This window comes from Coregonus clupeaformis, chromosome 20 (genome assembly GCF_020615455.1).
Source record: "Coregonus clupeaformis isolate EN_2021a chromosome 20, ASM2061545v1, whole genome shotgun sequence".
Taxonomy (NCBI): domain Eukaryota; kingdom Metazoa; phylum Chordata; class Actinopteri; order Salmoniformes; family Salmonidae; genus Coregonus; species Coregonus clupeaformis.
Window position 1 is genome coordinate 20,325,085 of NC_059211.1, and position 13,065 is coordinate 20,338,149.

The window sequence follows — 13,065 nt, forward strand, 5'->3', positions numbered from 1 at the left end:
TTTTTTGATCTCATACAAATCCAATTCATTAAACCAAATGTCTATATATATCCTCATTGATCTGTATACAATTCTATACTTCTACAGAAAGTATGGCACATTTGAGTACATTATCTGTTTTTGATCTAGGTATATTCACAAGCCCCAACAAATTAAATACATATGTCATGTTTTTTCATTAGAAAAAATCGTCTCTGGTATAAAATGTTTTTTAATAGCACAATGGTAAAGTGTCCATACATTCTCAGTGCCAGGTGTTCAGATGTAGTGGTACTCCCTCATTTCCTGAAGAATCTCCTCCATGGTCAGCTTGGGAGGCGTGTGACAGCTAATGCATTACAACAAATAATAAATCAATCCCACTACAATTCTAGTCAATTAAGGAAAAGTGGGAAAAATCTGAAAATGTCTGTTTTTGTCTTGGATTATGACTACAAATGCACAGAGTTAGAAGCGTGAACACAATTGGGTCCACGGCAAATATTTGACAATGGTTGACCATCAATTATACACCTTCAGTACTACACGAGTTTGTAGCGAATAATTTACGATTGGGCATTAGAGTAGCCTACCTCCTTGGTGTCCTCCAGGGTGGTGTATGTGTAGCCTGCAGCAGGGAGGAGTGGAGGTGGCGGCTGGTCTGGACAAAGTGTCTGGTGAGAGCCAGCTGCTGCCTCAGCATGTTGTTGAGCACAAACACAACAGGGCTGTATGCACTGAGGGCTGGGGAGGAGAGACACAATAGAGGTGTGGTCAGTAGGATGAAGAGCTGATCCTTTCCTATTTAGATAAGAGATTATGTTTTAAACAATGGTGACAATGAGGTCATGAAACCAATGATGTATACTGAACAAAAATGTAAACGCAACATGCAACAATTTCAAAGATTTAGACGATCCTGCAGGTGAAGAAGCCAGATATTGAGGTCCTGGGCTGGTGTGGTTACACGTGGTCTGCAGTTGTGAGGCCGGTTGGACATTCTGCCAAATTCAAAAAAATGACATTGGAGGCAGTTTATGGTAGAGAAATTAACATAACATTCTCTGGTGGACATTCCAGCAGTCAGCATGCCAATTGCACGCTCCCTCAAAGCTTGAGACATCTGCACATTTTAGAATGGTATTTTATTCTCCCCAGCACAAGGTGCACCTGTGTAATGATCATGCTGTTTAATCATCTTATTGATATGCCACATCTGTCAGGTGGATGGACTGTCTTGGCAAAGGAGAAATGCTCACTAACAGGGATGTAAACAAATATGTGGCCAAAATTTGAGAGAAATAAGCTTTTTGTGCGTATGGGACACTTCTGGCATTTTTTTTTTACAGCTCATGAAACCTCATGGATCAACACTTTACATGTTGCATTTATATTTTTGTTCAGTATATATAAATGCTGGATTGTGATGCTATGTATTGGCCAATGAGAGGCTTTGAAGCAACTGAAGTCCTCCATAGGAATGAATGGAATTCTATAGTATTTCAATTAAATGTTTAAAGGACAAAATTACATATAATTAAGTATTTTTTGGAAAATGGTTTTATCTATTTGTTTAGCTCACATAATATAACTTAAACGTATGCATTGAGGTGTCTGTAATAGAGTAAATGCGGCAAAAACAAATGTAGACATTAATAAACTCAGCAAAAAAAGAAAATAACTTTCAAATAACTTCACAGATCTTTATTGTAAAGGGTTTAAACACTGTTTCCCATGCTTGTTCAATGAACCATAAACAATTAATGAACATGCACCTGTGGAACGGTCGTTAAGACACTAACAGCTTACAGACGGTAGGCAATTAAGGTCACAGTTATGAAAACTTAGGACACTAAAGAGGCCTTTCTACTGACTCTGAAAAACACCAAAAGAAATATGCCCAGGGTCCCTGCTCATCTGCGTGAACGTGCCTTAGGCATGCTGCAAGGAGGCATGAGGACTGCAGATGTGGCCAGGGCAATAAATTGCAATGTCCGTACTGTGAGACGCCTAAGACAGCGCTACAGGGAGACAGGACGGACAACTGATCGTCCTCGCAGTGGCAGACCACGTGTAATAACACCTGCACAGGATCGGTACATCCGAACATCATACCTGCGGGACAGGTACAGGATGGCAACAACAACTGCCCGAGTTACACCAGGAACGCACAATCCCTCCATCAGTGCTCAGACTGTCCACAATAGGCTGAGAGAGGCTGGACTGAGGGCTTGTAGGCCTGTTGTAAGGCAGGTCCTCACCAGACATCACCGGCAACAACGTCGCCTATGAGCACAAACCCACCGTCGCTGGACCAGACAGGACTGGCAAAATGTGCTGTTCACCGACGAGTCGTGGTTTTGTCTCACCAGGGGTGATGGTCGGATTCGCGTTTATCGTCGAAGGAATGAGCGTTACACCGAGGCCTGTACTCTGGAGCGGGATCGATTTGGAGGTGGAGGGTCCGTCATGGTCTGGGGCGGTGTGTCACAGCATCATCGGACTGAGCTTGTTGTCATTGCAGGCAATCTCAACGCTGTGCGTTACAGGAAAGACATCCACTTCCCTCATGTGGTACCCTTCCTGCAGGCTCATCCTGACATGACCCTCCAGCATGACAATGCCATACTGCTCGTTCTGTGCGTGATTTCCTGCAAGACAGGAATGTCAGTGTTCTGCCACGGCCAGCAAAGAGCCCGGATCCATTCAGCACGTCTGGGACCTGTTGGATCGGAGGGTGAGGGCTAGGGCCATTCCCCCCAGAAATGTCTGGGAACTTGCAGGTGCCTTGGTTGAAGAGTGGGGTAACATCTCACAGCAAGAACTGGCAAATCTGGTGCAGTCCATGAGGAGGAGATGCACTGCAGTACTTAATGCAGCTGGTGGCCACACCAGATACTGACTGTTACTTTTGATTTTGACCCCCCCTTTGTTCAGGGACACATTATTAAATTTCTGTTAGTCACATGTCTGTGGAACTTGTTCAGTTTATGTCTCAGTTGTTGAATCTTGTTATGTTCATACAAATATTTACACATGTTAAGTTTGCTGAAAATAAACGCAGTTGACAGTGAGAGGACGTTTCTTTTTTTGCTGAGTTTAGATGGTGTGCCAAGACGGACGCACAGTGGCTTCAAAACAGCGCCCCCTGTTAGTCATCTAGTGTATATATAAATCACTGGATGAAACACAGTGCATCAACTACTGTAGCATGCTTGTGTTGTAGAAGAAAATCCTACAACTATTTTAGAAGATTAAGGCTCAACTGAGGCATTTTATTATATGCTTTTGTTCTTTTTTTAAATGAGGGCTGCCATACCTACACAGACAGACAGGGGAATGACAGATGGGTAGCCATTTTGACATTACACTGACTAAAATGCAATTGTTTTTCGTTGTTGCAAATGTTACTGTATTTAATTACTGGACAAACCGGCGGACCAGGTGAAGGCCAGTCCGTCTGGTTGGGTCTGCACCGCGGCCTCTCTCACACACCTTCTGCTGGGCGAGCGTCTCTCCGAAACTTGAGATGGCATGAGAGTGTCAGCCACAGAGTGGGAGCGAGATGATCTGGAATAGAAAGCCCTGCTACTCTTGCCACTGAATGAATCAGCGTTTCTACTGTAGTCTGTGGGTGATGTGGGACTGACTGTCCTTCTCCAAGACATTGGAGTACTTGTCCCTCCAAGATGTGTCTGAGACACTGTAGTCCATGACCTCACTGACCTCTGACTCGTCTTTGTCCCAGTCTCTGTCTCCCAGGTGCTCGGAAACCTCGCTGACACTACTCCTGTCTGTCTCAGTCCTGATCTCACTCTCAAAGTCACTCTTGTAGTCCTCCCTGGGCTCCTCTGATGGGATCCGCTCCTCACTAGAAGCTTCCTCGATAAATTATCTAGGTCCTTGTGCCTGACCGCTTTGCGTTCTTTCTGCAAAACGAAACAAACAAATAAAAAATAATGTTCTACCCTATCAACAATGTAAAGTATAAACATTATCCAAAAATAACCTCCAGTACCACTGGCTGTCATTATCATCCACCTTTGATTTTGTTTTCTCAGACATTCCGAGCGTGACCCTATGGCGTGGCATCAAGATCCAAGCCTTTCTCTTTAGGTGCTACAGCATGTGTAGGTGATGCAGTCACTGTCTTCTTCAGGAAGTGTTTCCCCTTCATGCTGAAGTCACTGCTAGACTGGGCAGGCAGGGGCTTCTCCCTCTCCTGGGGGGCTGTTGGTATACTCCTATCAGCAGACAGCTCTGGTCCATCCCTGGCCTGTTGCCGATTTCGGATGAAGTTCTCTATGACAGCCAGTCGGCTCAGGGCCGCGCTGTGTGAGCTCCTCTGGGATGTGGGCTCAACTGGCTGTGTCTGAGTCCTGCTCAGGGCTGGAGGTTGGCTGGTAGCTGCAGCAGGTGGAGGAGCTTTCTTGAAGAACCTGCTCCCTCCACCCCCTCCAAAGCTCTCTGGTGGTGGGTCATACCTCCCCAGCTTTTTGTTGATGACGTCATTGGGTTGTTCACTCACTGAGTCCTCTAAGGATAACAATAGGTCGCTCAGGTCCTGGAATGGGGTTTGTCTGGCTTGTGAAGTGTTTCTCCTATTGGCAATGACATCCACATATCCCTGGGGAGACAACAACAACAACAAGAATGTCAAACATTCTGTGAATACTTTCTGGCTACCATTCTTGGATTTTGGGGTAGGTAGCTAAATTAACAAGCATTGAGTGTATTAAGTGGTGGACTTACTGGATCTCCGTGTTTTTGGTGGCCAAAAGGACAACATATCGCTCTGGGTCATCTTTTGAATCAAATCAAATCAAATAAATGTGTATTTGTCACATGCGCCGAATACAACAGGTGTAGACCTTACCGTGAAATGTTTACTTACAAGCCCTTCGCCAACAAAGCAGTTTTAAGAAAAATAAGAGTTAAGAAAATATTTACTAAATAAACTAAAGTAAAAAAAATACAAAAGTAGCAATCAAATAACAATAACGACGCTATATACAGGGGGTACCGGTACCGAGTCAATGTGCGGGGGAACAGGTTAGTCGAGGTAATTGAGGTAATATCTAGCGACTTTTTCTGGTGTTATTGGAGACTTTTGGAGACTCTGACGTGAAAGCACGTATCGTTCTTACTCTTCTCAACGAGCAGCAGGTGCTGCCATGGGCCCCACCCCCGTGACCCCAGTCCCAAAGCACTCACAGGCAGCCCAGTCCTCACGCTGCAGTCAGAGCAGGAGATGTTCACCCCTCTGCGTCCAGACTGCAAATTAATCGCGCATGTGGGAAGCCGCAGCTGGCTGATCCCGCCCTGGCTTACATTCAGGGCGGGATGTAAATGTTGGGTGTTTTTTACTCACTTTTTGTCTCTCCCACGTTATTCCTCTCTCCTACAGCCTCCATCACAATTACATGCACATGGCAAATTATGCAAATTGGGTGATGACGTCATCTAGCGACTTTTAAGACAGCCAATAGCTACTTTCCTTAATGAGGAGTTGGCAACACTGCTCACCAAGTGAGGTCAATGAGTGTCGAATTTGGTTAATATAAAATGTAATGTATTATTTGCTAAGTGTGGCTCATTTGATCGAATAGAAGTTTCGTAATTATTAGTTTGTTACGAGTGTACTGATATAAGTAGGACACATGACATCCCGGCAACTTTGAGAAAAAACACTTTATATCGGAGGTGTGCCTGGTCGTCACTAGTTACCACCACCACAAAGACATAAACCAGCCTATTTCTATAAATTATATTCTTAACATGTGCTTTTAAACCTAACCACACTGCTAAACTTATGCATAACCTTAAATTAAAACCCAAAAGCACAATTTTGTTTTCAGGAAATGTTAACGCTTGGTCTAGCCAATTTGGACGTTGTGGCTGTGGTAACTAGTGGAAACTGTTGTGCCTGTCGTTCACACGCGTATCTGCCCTCTCCTTGGCTAGAATGGTCCCACCAAATCTTGCCTTCCATTTTTTAACACATTTATTTTCATTGTTAGAGCGGCCACTAGAGTATCTGGTCGAAATAATGGTTAATCTGTTTATTCACATGACATCATTTAAACGCGTCGACACATTCTACGGAAACCTGCATGGAAAACGTCATCCTTGAGAAAAGGCAGCTAGCGTGCATCCTCTCTCCTCGCCTCCTTCTCAAAACCCATTGGAGGAGAAGGTTAGAGGGGCGGGACGTCTGACACGAGGGGTATGCAATTGAGATTCTCCCTATGGAGTCATTATGGTTAGTGACCAAGGAAGTCTTTATTGCGTTACATGATTTCGTGGTGTGTGTGTCAACCTTGAGCAAGGGTGTATGACGTTCAATTTGCTTTATTGCGGTTTGGAATGTTTTATTTTATTAGGCTTTTAGGAAGCAATTGGAGATAATGCACATTGAATAATCCCACTTGGTTCTCAAAATAAATGAATGTTTATCCACAATTGTACAAATATCCACAACATAAACAACATTTTCTGTCCACTATCATTGCTCCTCGCAAATTCAGATAAATTATTTCTAATATGGCCCGCTCGTCGATGTTGAGGAGTTGTTGAATTTGCCTCTAACCGCTGGTCCAGGGTCAGCGGTTAGACGTTATAGCTAACTGTAAATCGCTCTAGATAAGAGCGTCTGCTAAATGACTAAAATTTAAATGTTGTTTTGGTACTTGGCAATCTGCCACTAGACCTGGGGTTACGGACTATTTCGACCTCGAGCAGATGTGTAATCCTAGCACTTCCGAAAAATAACTCGTGGTCTCATTTCATTGGACAGGATCTCGTCCAATGAGCCACGGCCATCTGTGCAAGAATAAGGAGTTAGAAATTATCATATTACCTGTTTCCTTCAGCGTTTATAACCGGGTTTCAGTAAAAAGCTACACACACAGTTTACCTGGACAGTGGGACGGTGAAAGCATGAGGGTCGCAGTAGCAATATTAGCAGTTTTTGCATCGGTAGCTGTCACCATTGACGCTACTGTATACTTCAAGGAACAATTTCAGGATGGAGGTAAATGTGCCTTTTGTTTTTCTGATAATTCCTAAAACGTTTCTATGTGCTAGATTATGGTTTGGGAATCAAGGGCCCATACCGTACCTCGTTTCTTGGACCATTTGGTATTTTAATCAACCATTTATGTTCTTTATGTGTGGAATAGTCACTATCTAGACCAGGGCTGCCCAACCCTCTTCCTGGAGATCTACCGTCCTGTGGGTTTTCAGTCGAACCCTAATTTAACACACCTGATTCTATGTATTAACTGCTCAACAAGACCTTAACTAGCTGAATCAGCTATGCTAAATTAGGGTTGGACTGAAAACCTACAGGACATTAGATCTCCGGGAAGGTGGTTGGGCAGCCCTGATCTAGACTATAGACTCCATTATGTAATTTATATTGTTAAAACAAAACTTTTCTGTTCCACCCTGTTCGACAGGTACATTTTAAAGATGTGCATCATTAAAGTGAATGGATATCATAAAATATCAATATGGTCAGCCTTTTTACACTGATCACAATTTTTTTTTTTGTAGAAGACACACTTTCATTTAGAAAAATACATTTTGTAATGGTATCAAAGGGAAAGGGAAATCAATTATTGTTATTTTTTCGCAAAGTATTATATGATTCAGCAGTGCGCTATCTGATCATAAAAAGTTATTTCACTTTTGGTTTGTTTGACAGCCTGCAATATTTATTCAATCATGTGATCTCTCCTAGATCCTGACTAATCAAATGTTGTTTTCAGATGCATGGAAGAGCCGGTGGCTTGTATCAAAGCACAAGTCAGACTATGGCGAGTGGAAACTGACTGCTGGGAAGTTTTATGGCGACGCTGAGGCCGATAAAGGTGAGCTGAATGGGAATATATTGTAGTTTGATCACGGCAAGATGTTTCAATATGGAGGTTTTGCCAGATCCTTCACTAAGTCTGAGTTTGCATATGCCAAATGGTTGCAAATGGCCCCTTAGATTGTGGATTGTTCTAAATGCAAATGTAAAGTATTCTCTAGTCTCCAACCCTAATCAAAATGTAATCCACATGACATGCAGTACAGTATCACTATGCATCTCTCACCTCCTATACCTGGGTTCAATTAAACCTACTGATGCTAATGTATCTTCTTACCGGTCTCACAGGTCTCCAGACCAGCCAGGATGCTCATTTCTATGCTCTCTCCAGCCGCTTTGAACCCTTCAGCAACAAGGGCAATTCCCTGGTGGTCCAGTTCACTGTCAAACACGAGCAGAAGATTGACTGTGGGGGCGGATATGTCAAAATCTTCCCAGCAGACCTAGACCAGGCAGCTATGCACGGGGACTCACAGTATTACATCATGTTTGGTGAGTGGGTGCAGAGCACCACTAGTTTTTCTGACTGAGGAGTTACTTTTAGTCAGAGATGAATCCTTCTCTGTTATTTTAGTGACCCTCTGTCATTTACATTTAAGTCATTTAGCAGAGACATTCATTCAGTGAGACATTTTTAGAAATGCCTGGATTTTACAGGTAGATTCTGTATTTTATTGACCTGGCAATCAATAGATTAAGTTCTCTACCCATCCATCCCACAGGGCCTGACATCTGTGGCTACAGCACCAAGAAGGTTCATGTCATCTTCAACTACAAAGGCAAGAACCACCTCATCAAGAAAGAAATCAAATGCAAGGTACACCATTTTTAAATCCCTCAGCATTGCATTCCTTTACTGCATATTACCTGTCAGGCCTTGTCCTTACCTCTAACCTCTGCTGTTCTCCCCTTTGTCTTTTCAGGATGATGAGCTGACACACCTGTACACTCTGATCCTGAACCCGGACCAGACATACGAGGTGAAGATCAACAATGAGAAGGTGGAGTCAGGCACTCTGGAGGAGGACTGGGACATTTTACCCCCAAAGACCATCAAGGACCCCGAGGCCAAGAAGCCAGAGGACTGGGACGACAGGCCCAAAATCGACGATCCTACCGACACCAAGCCAGAGGTGAGCCTCTTTGAATTAAGAGATTTGATCGAACGTAAACCAGCATGGATATTGGCCAAATCAGAATCAGGTTTGAGAAATGTTATGCAAGGTCCACAGTAACATATACAGTGAGGGAAAAACTATTTGATCCCCTGCTGATTTTGTACGTTTGCCCACTGACGACAGACATGATCAGTCTATAATTTTAATGGTAGGTTTATTTAAACAGTGAGAGACAGAATAACAACAAAAAAAACATGTCAAAAATGTTATAAATTGATTTGCATTTTAATGAGGGAAATAAGTATTTGACCCCTCTGCAAAACATGACTTAGTACTTGGTGGCAAAACCCTTGTTGGCAATCAGAGGTCAGACGTTTCTTGTAGTTGGCCACCAGGTTTGCACACATCTCAGGAGGGATTTTGTCCCACTCCTCTTTGCAGATCTTCTCCAAGTCATTAAGGTTTTGAGGCTGACGTTTGGCAACTCGAACCTTCAGCTCCCTCCACAGATTTTCTATGAGATTAAGGTCTGGAGACTGGCTAGGCCACTCCAGGACCTTAATGTGCTTCTTCTTGAGCCACTCCTTTGTTGCATTGGCCGTGTGTTTTGGGTCATTGTCATGCTGGAATACCCATCCACGACCCATTTTCAATGCCCTGGCTGAGGGAAGGAGGTTCTCACCCAACATTTGACGGTACATGGCCCCGTCCATCGTTCCTTTGATACAGTGAAGTTGTCCTGTCCCCTTAGCAGAAAAACACCCCCAAAGCATGTTTCCACCTCCATGTTTGACGGTGGGGATGGTGTTCTTGGGGTCATAGGCAGCATTCCTCCTCCTCCAAACACGGCGAGTTGAGTTGATGCCAAAGAGCTCGATTTTGGTCTCATCTGACCACAACACTTCTCCCAGTTCTCCTTTGAATCATTCAGATGTTCATTGGCAAACTTCAGATGGGCCTGTATATGTGCTTTCTTGAGCAGGGGGACCTTGCGGGCACTGCAGGATTTCAGTCCTTCACGGCGTAGTGTGTTACCAATTGTTTTCTTGGTGACTATGGTCCCAGCTGCCTTGAGATCATTGACAAGATCCTCCCGTGTAGTGCTGGGCTGATTCCTCACCGTTCTCATGATCATTGCAACTCCACGAGGTGAGATCTTGCTTGCATGGAGCCCCAGGCCAAGGGAGATTGACAGGTGTTTTGTGTTTCTTTGATTTGCGAATAATCGCACCAACTGTTGTCACCTTCTCACCAAGCTGCTTGGCGATGGTCTTGTAGCACATTCCAGCCTTGTGTAGGTCTACAATCTTGTCCCTGACATCCTTGGAGAGCTCTTTGGTCTTGGCCATGGTGGAGAGTATGGAATCTGATTGATTGCTTCTGTGGACAGGTGTCTTTTATACAGGTAACAAACTGAGATTAGGAGCACTCCCTTTAAGAGTGTGCTCCTAATCTCAGCTCGTTACCTGTATAAAAGACACCTGGGAGCCAGAAATCTTTCTGATTTGAGAGGGGGTCAAATATTTATTTCCCTCATTAAAATGCAAATCAATGTATAACATTTTTGACATGTGTTTTTCTGGATTTATTTGTTGTTATTCTGTCTCTCACTGTTCAAATAAACCTACCATTAAAATTATAGACTGATCATTTCTTTGTCAGTGGGCAAACGTACAAAATCAGCAGGGGATCAAATACCTTTTTCCCTCACTGTAAGAAGAGGTACTGTTACTGGGAATGACAGTGATGAAGAGGCGGATACTTGTTTTTCATTGGTGTCCATGCAGTACTGTTTCCCTATTCGGCCCAGTGCATCTAGTCAGAAAACACAGTTCCATCAATCCACTTTGTAAAATGGACAGATGATCCCAAAGTTGCCCCAAGGCTAGTTACTCTTACATAATGGCCACAAAATGGAATCGGCACAGTCGATAGGTATCAAATTTAATTCTGCATTTAACAGTAAATGGACTATTAAGGCCAATGAGCATTCGCTTTATTTGGTCCTGGTTTAGTTTCAGGATCGATCTCTTTCTCTCTTTTGTCCAAAGCACTTTGTTTAGTTCTGTCGCTGACCAAGTTGTAACTAATCTTGAACTTTCTCACTAGGACTGGGAGAAGCCTGAGAACATCCCTGACCCTGATGCTAAGATCCCTGATGACTGGGATGTGGACATGGATGGCGAGTGGGAGCCTCCTATGATCCCCAACCCAGAGTATCAGGTACAGACTGAGTTTGAACCAGTTGCTGATAACACTTTGATATAACTTTAATGAATAAGTTATAAATGCTTATAAATTATATAAATTCTTATAAAGCTTTTTATGTTAATACCTTTTAGAATACTCATGTATGCATAGCATATACAATACTTATAAATAGTTAATTAATGATTTTTAATAAAAGTTATCATAGTGTTATCCTTCCATTATTTAGATCTGCATTATACAGCTAGTGCACCACAGGTCGTCTTATATCTGGCCTTGTCTTTCCAGGGAGAGTGGAAGGCAAAGCAGATTGACAACCCTGACTACAAAGGTGCCTGGGTGCACCCTGAGATCGATAACCCTGAGTACACAGCCGATGCCTCCATCTACAAGTTTGACAATATTGGAGTGCTGGGTCTGGACCTGTGGCAGGTATGTTAGACCCCAGACAATTAATGTGAATTTTGTTGGTGAAGGGTAATTATGGGCTTGATGATTGTTGTTTCTGTCTCTTTTATAGGTGAAGTCTGGCACCATCTTTGACAACTTCCTGATCGGTGATGATATAAAAGAGGCTGAGGAGTTTGGAAACGAGACATGGGGAGCTACAAAGGTAGGATTTTGTTATTTTCATAAGTTTATATTTTGCATAAGTTAGTATGAGTTCAGTTTGATATTCATTTTCAAAAATACACCAGTCCCACAGCACTCTCTCTCAATGACCCATTTTCCTTCTTTGCAAAACAGGATCCAGAAAAGAAAATGAAGGATGCACAGGAGGAGGATGAGAGGAAAGCGAGGGAAGAGGAGGAGAAGAGCAAGAAGGACACTGCTGATGATGAGGGGGATGAAGATGAAGAGGAGGATGAGCCAGAGGAGGAGGAAGAAGACAGCCCAACGGAAGAGGAGGAAGTGAAAGATCCCAAGGACAAGGATGAGTTGTAAATGAAACCCGGATAGGGCAGGACAGACACGTCCTCTATCTCCTCGCCAATGGAGTGACTGCTGTGCGTCATCACATTGAGTAATACCCTATGGACTTGGCACTCCTGTGGAAACCAATTTTTCAGGTGTAGGGATGGTAAAGGGGCAGGCAATGTTAGCCTTTTTTAGAGGTTCACTTTTTTAAAAGGAGTTTAGGGTTGAAGAACTGGGTTTGTTTTTAGTTTTTGTCAGAATGTTTAATTTAAGATGGTTTCCCCCTTTGTTCAGAATGTGGTCTGTCTTGTCCATGTGTCCTACAGTTGCTCTAGGAGCTACGGCCACCGGCTCCCTTGATTTTTATCATCAGTTCATCCCTTCAGTGTAAAAGAAAAATGATTAATTCCCCATCCTTGTCATCAATCTTACCAGATGTTGTTTATTTTGGGAAACAAATCAGGGGCATATCAGTTGTAGTTTCTTTTGTACTTTTTTTTTTCTAAATGTTTTATTTGTATGCAGTACTGTACTATACATTATTATCATCCTTTTAATTTATTCCCACAATCATCCTCTGTATGGCCACCCATGATCTGTGTTGTGTATGTTGCCCCACAGACTTTGCTTTAGGTGTAAGGCAGCTGCAGAGATGACCGTATGAGACTAAAGGATCTAAACTTTGACTCAGTCTTTTTTTTATGTTGCTCAAAACATGCGACTGTCCCCATGGCACACTGTCTTTGAGTTTCAGTGAATAAATGATGCTTTTTCTTTCAATAATACTGTAAGTATTTCTAGAAAAGTTAGATTGCTACTGATTTTGTGATATGGAATTGGTTGGTCTTAGCATTTCTAGTATGCGGTTGAAGACATTGTAGACACACTGTCAAACCGTATCAAAGTGGATACCTCTAAACGTGTCTTGTGATGCTGAGCTGGACATTTACCTGAAGTCTGAGATAC

The 13,065-nt window shown here is 43.1% G+C and overlaps 2 protein-coding genes across 3 annotated transcripts; one reads left to right on the forward strand and one right to left on the reverse strand.

Annotated features, from left to right (window-relative positions):
- Positions 1–42: 42 nt before the first annotated feature.
- Positions 43–4,600, reverse strand: LOC121533617 (uncharacterized protein C19orf44 homolog). 2 transcript variants are annotated; one of them, XM_041839719.1, is made up of 4 exons: positions 4,021–4,600; positions 3,413–3,908; positions 573–723; positions 43–328 (listed from the first exon to the last, which is right to left on the reverse strand). In XM_041839719.1, exons 1-4 carry the CDS (start codon positions 4,069–4,071, stop codon positions 259–261), a joined length of 768 nt encoding a protein of 255 aa, XP_041695653.1. In that variant the 5' UTR covers positions 4,072–4,600; the 3' UTR covers positions 43–258. The 2 variants fall into 2 exon arrangements, with proteins under 2 accessions (XP_041695653.1, XP_045061313.1); XM_045205378.1 differs by having other exon boundaries at positions 3,413–4,600.
- A 2,195-nt stretch (positions 4,601–6,795) lies between these two features.
- On the forward strand, positions 6,796–12,785 carry LOC121533616 (calreticulin-like). Its single transcript, XM_041839718.1, has 9 exons — positions 6,796–7,012; positions 7,752–7,853; positions 8,144–8,347; positions 8,578–8,672; positions 8,779–8,988; positions 11,083–11,196; positions 11,470–11,613; positions 11,702–11,794; positions 11,929–12,785. The coding sequence occupies exons 1-9, from the start codon at positions 6,919–6,921 to the stop codon at positions 12,124–12,126; spliced, it is 1,254 nt and encodes a 417-aa protein (XP_041695652.1). The 5' UTR covers positions 6,796–6,918; the 3' UTR covers positions 12,127–12,785.
- Positions 12,786–13,065: the final 280 nt, after the last annotated feature.

Excerpts from the sequence above, each read along its gene's own strand:
- LOC121533616 (XM_041839718.1), top strand. The coding sequence starts at position 6,919 with ATGAGGGTCGCAGTAGCAATATTAGCAGTTTTTGCATCGGTAGCTGTC. Across the intron at positions 7,013-7,751 it reads GGAACAATTTCAGGATGGAG|ATGCATGGAAGAGCCGGTGG; the intron begins GTAAATGTGCCT and ends TGTTGTTTTCAG. Across the intron at positions 8,989-11,082 it reads CTACCGACACCAAGCCAGAG|GACTGGGAGAAGCCTGAGAA; the intron begins GTGAGCCTCTTT and ends CTTTCTCACTAG.
- LOC121533617 (XM_045205378.1), bottom strand. The coding sequence starts at position 4,016 with ATGATAATGACAGCCAGTGGTACTGGAGGTTATTTTTGGATAATGTTT. Across the intron at positions 724-3,412 it reads GGCCTTCACCTGGTCCGCCG|CCCTCAGTGCATACAGCCCT; the intron begins GTTTGTCCAGTA and ends TCTCCTCCCCAG. Across the intron at positions 329-572 it reads CCCTGGAGGACACCAAGGAG|CTGTCACACGCCTCCCAAGC; the intron begins GTAGGCTACTCT and ends GTAATGCATTAG.